Source organism: Phytophthora infestans, genomic scaffold, assembly GCF_000142945.1.
Source record: "Phytophthora infestans T30-4 supercont1.216 genomic scaffold, whole genome shotgun sequence".
NCBI lineage: Eukaryota > Oomycota > Peronosporomycetes > Peronosporales > Peronosporaceae > Phytophthora > Phytophthora infestans.
In genome coordinates, this window is record NW_003303543.1 from 54,155 (window position 1) to 58,058 (window position 3,904).

Below are 3,904 nucleotides of genomic sequence, written 5' to 3' on the forward strand. Positions count from 1 at the left end.
GGCGAGGATTATTTGAAGTCCTCAGCGAAAATCATGTGGTTTGATTCAAATTTGTGTGACGAAGTGTTCTTAGAAATTCACACAGAAAGTAGTACTTACACGTCATAGAGGCCATTTGAACCAAGCAAACCAAAGTGTTCAGTGTACAGTAGCATGCTATTTTTTATGATCGATTAATAAACTCCTCGCTGACACAATTTATACTCCTCGTTGGACAACGAGCCTCATGATTGATCATGAACTTATCTACTACTTTCAAACAGAGACTTGCCCAACGAGGCATCGCAAATGGACATCCACGCCAAGTCATTCTCTTCTGGCGGGAGACTTAATAAACGTAATAAGATCGCTCTCTGCGAGGTTAGCCAGACCAGACTTCATCCTTAATTATTGGCGTTAGATTAGTGTATTTGGTCACCGTGTTTGGTTTGAGCTGAGTTTTCATTTTACGAAATTGACCGCATCAGGACAAGCGCTCAAAACCTATGCTAATGCGATCATTTCGATGAGTTTTTTTAACTGATCAATTAGTGATAGCAGAATTGATGCTGTATTGCCAAGTCGAGTCCTGTTAAACTGAAATAAGACGGGATATCTTCGGAATGGAACCATTTTTGTCAGTTGCGAGCCTACAATTCATAAACTTTCTCAGCGAAGGAGTTCTGGAAAACGTTGTCATGCCGTCAGCCGCTGATCATCAGATACAATGCAGTCACGTCTTCCTTCGGTCTGGCATCTAGACGGCAGTCACTTCGCATTTTCCTTTCAAGACCACAAGATCCTTCTTTCCAGCGGTCCTCTCCACAGTCATGCGCAGTATTCTCTACGTCGCTCTTGTCTTCGTGGTATTATCTGAAAGCAGCGTCGTCGCAGCGTTCCTGAAACCCGATGCGTCTCAGTCTCAGTTCCCGTCGAAGGCATCTACTGACTTTGAGGTCAACAGATCTCTTCGGGTTGCAGGCCAACAAGTTGTCCAGAGCGGCCGCCCCAACGACGGGTATGGAGGGATCTGGAAAGCTGTTACCCATGGTACCGCCAAATTCGTCAAGACACCCGACGTAGACATGAAAAAACTCATCGAGTTGGCCAAGAAGGCAGAGAAGCTGAAAAAGTTGGTTAAGCCTTCATCGTCGTAGATAAAACCGGTGAAGTGACCTCTCACGCGGGGAGAGTGCTGCAGCTACCTCCTTTCAGCTTGGAATGGACCTTTAAACAATAAAAAAAATAACATTTGCAAGTGTGGTCGTGATGGAGATATCACCGCTTTAAAGCAAGCTCCTAAAACTCTGCTTTCTTACTAGAAATACTGTAGCCTCCATTCTGTGCTGTGGACGCCAAGCTCAGGTCGAATGCCACGCCAACTTGTGGTCGCGCAGCTGCAAAGTCGCCACTGGCGTCGATGGTAAGTGCCAGGCGAACCTTAACCAGCAACAGCAGGAATGCATCACTGTGCAAAATGTGCCGCCACTTCACTTGTTGCCTTGTATGAGTGTCATTTGGTCCAAAGCCATCGTAGTGCTTGTTGTTTATGAGCTACATTAAACAACAGCAAACATTTGGTGCTGCAAACGGCACCAAATGTCAGATTAAACGTTGTGCTGACTGACGAGAAAAATTGTGTTTTTTTCTACCACTGGAGAAAATATTGGCGGATCCAGCACTTCTTCATTACAATGTAAAAAGAAAGATTTCGTAACAGCAACAATGTAAACGGAGCAAGTGCTCACTTTTCAAAGAAAAGTATCAATAAGTAGTAGCGTTTCCGCACAGAAATTTATCCGAGGTAGGGTTTGCATTACTCAAACCTAGACGTTCTGGTATTGTGAATGTTTATGTAAAAAAGGCAAAAGGAGCCGTTTACGATAAGCAGCTTGTAACGGATACGGGAGGTGTACCCAATGTTGCATGAAGTGTGACATGTCGTTCTTCCAACTATTAATACCTGGTGCATGCTACCAGGGCACTGAACGAGACCGTACTCCATGAACAGCCGTAGACTACCCAACCCAAGGAGGTGGACGTATATGACGCCTTTCAAATACACTAGTTTTAATACTATCCGTTATTATACGCTTCTATCATCTCAGTCACCGACGGCTACCTGGTTACCTCCCCCGGTAACTGCCTGGTTACCTCTCTCATTCATGTTACGCGAGCTAAGCGCTTAGCATCGACCGGTACCTAACGACCTGTCACTTCAAATACACAAGTAATATCCGGAATTATACGCTCACGCTATATCAATCACCAGCGACTACCTGGTATTGGCGTGCAGCTTGCATGCCAATTCTACCCCCCCCCCCCTATTCATGTTTCGCGGGCTAAGCGGCTTCTTGTCCTACAATAAAGATCGCTGACGAATTCAGCATGAGCGAGTTGTTCGGCGACCGTAACACTAATTACCTCGTCCAACCCTAATATAGTTAATGCCCTTGTAAAAGCGATCGACACTTGTACTGATTTAGCGAAACTATTCGTAGTTTTATACTTGTGATCATATGATGCAATCCGCTCTTTTTATAAGCTGTCTACCTTAAGTGTATACCTTTGCGTCGTGTTAGATACAAGTTTTCTTGGCGAACTTGGCTGGTATTGCTTCGCGGAAATACAGTAATAGTACTCCGCAATGTAACGTAAGACTGTTGCAGGGCAGCTTTGAAAGAATAAAATTGGTGTCGATTTATGTTGCTAATATAACGCTGTTGCCGAGACATTTTCTCATTTAAATAATACTTCTGCTCTTTGTTTATTTTTTTGGAAGGGTATTAAATTTTGAAAGAGATGCGAAACTGGAGAATATGAGCGCACTTACTTGAATCGACGTAGTACCTATTTTTCAGTGGACCACATATTACATCATTTTATTGATCCTTATTGGGCTGTACCGGGGTTCACTTCCGAATTTGTACAAAAACCGCGGCGTGGCGAAAGTTACGACGTGATCGAGGGGAGCCCTTTCCTAAAGAGAGGGTGCGAAGAAACACAAAAGGGCAGAAAGCGACTGATTGCAGAGCAGTTTCACTTGACTTGGCTAATCGACCTTTTATTTGGAGGAAGCGATATTCTCAGCGAGAGAGCGCACCGCCAAGGAAGACCATCTGGAACCGCCGGGCGGAGCCCCGCCGGGGCCAAAAACCGCAGACGACGTGCGGTTTGCACTATCAGAACCTGAGGGCGTGGCTACGGCAGCACCCATCCAGAAAGGCAGATGCTACCAGGGGGGGGGGTCACGAGCAACGATCCGAAGGTATGGAAGAGAAGGTAGACAGGGGCTCCACATCGACAGATTCAAGGACATTACTGTTCGATGTCGCCAACATAGAGCCGCTAACGTAAACGGAAATGTACGAGTATCTCAGAAGCGAGCTAAAAGGGCTTGAATTGGACCAAGCGCTTGAGGTTGAGAGCGTAAAGGAGTTCATGCAAGATCTCTTTCAAAAGGTTTTCACAGCTAGACCTGCTGAACCAATCCCAACGGACCGAAAGCATTATCCGGAGCTTCAGGTGGAGAAGATGGACCAGCTAATGCGATAGTTTTTACAGAGATCGAGGATGACACACCCAATGCCCGAAAATGGCGAGCGCGTCTTCTAGACCTTACACGGACTATATACAAATCAATTAGATCCTTGGTGGAAACAATCGAAGTGAACGTGCGGGCTGCAAAGGCTAAGCCGAAGCAGTCTGCGAATCCATGGATGGAGCGGATAGCTCAAAGCGCTCCAATGCAGGAAGAGGATAATGAAATGAATGGTAGAGCCGCACCATCTACCTATCGGTTTCTAACCAGTAGCTACGGGCCAAAGGAAATTGACGAACTACGAAGAATCTGTGAGATGCGATATGGTTTTTCCAGTCGTCTCCGCCCCCCCGTCAAAATTAGAGTGGAAAGTGATAAAGGGTA

At 45.7% G+C, this 3,904-nt stretch overlaps 2 protein-coding genes across 2 annotated transcripts; both read left to right on the top strand.

The window, feature by feature from the left end:
* Positions 1-809: 809 nt before the first annotated feature.
* Positions 810-1,136, top strand: PITG_23193 (secreted RxLR effector peptide protein, putative; the record flags this gene model as incomplete). The annotated part of the gene is made up of 1 exon (XM_002895248.1): positions 810-1,136. The coding sequence occupies one exon, from the start codon at positions 810-812 to the stop codon at positions 1,134-1,136; it is 327 nt and encodes a 108-aa protein (XP_002895294.1).
* A 1,231-nt stretch (positions 1,137-2,367) lies between these two features.
* On the top strand, positions 2,368-3,594 carry PITG_20858 (uncharacterized protein; the record flags this gene model as incomplete). The annotated part of the gene is made up of 3 exons (XM_002895249.1): positions 2,368-2,389; positions 3,070-3,146; positions 3,544-3,594. The coding sequence occupies 3 exons, from the start codon at positions 2,368-2,370 to the stop codon at positions 3,592-3,594; spliced, it is 150 nt and encodes a 49-aa protein (XP_002895295.1).
* Between the last annotated feature and the right edge of the window lie 310 nt (positions 3,595-3,904).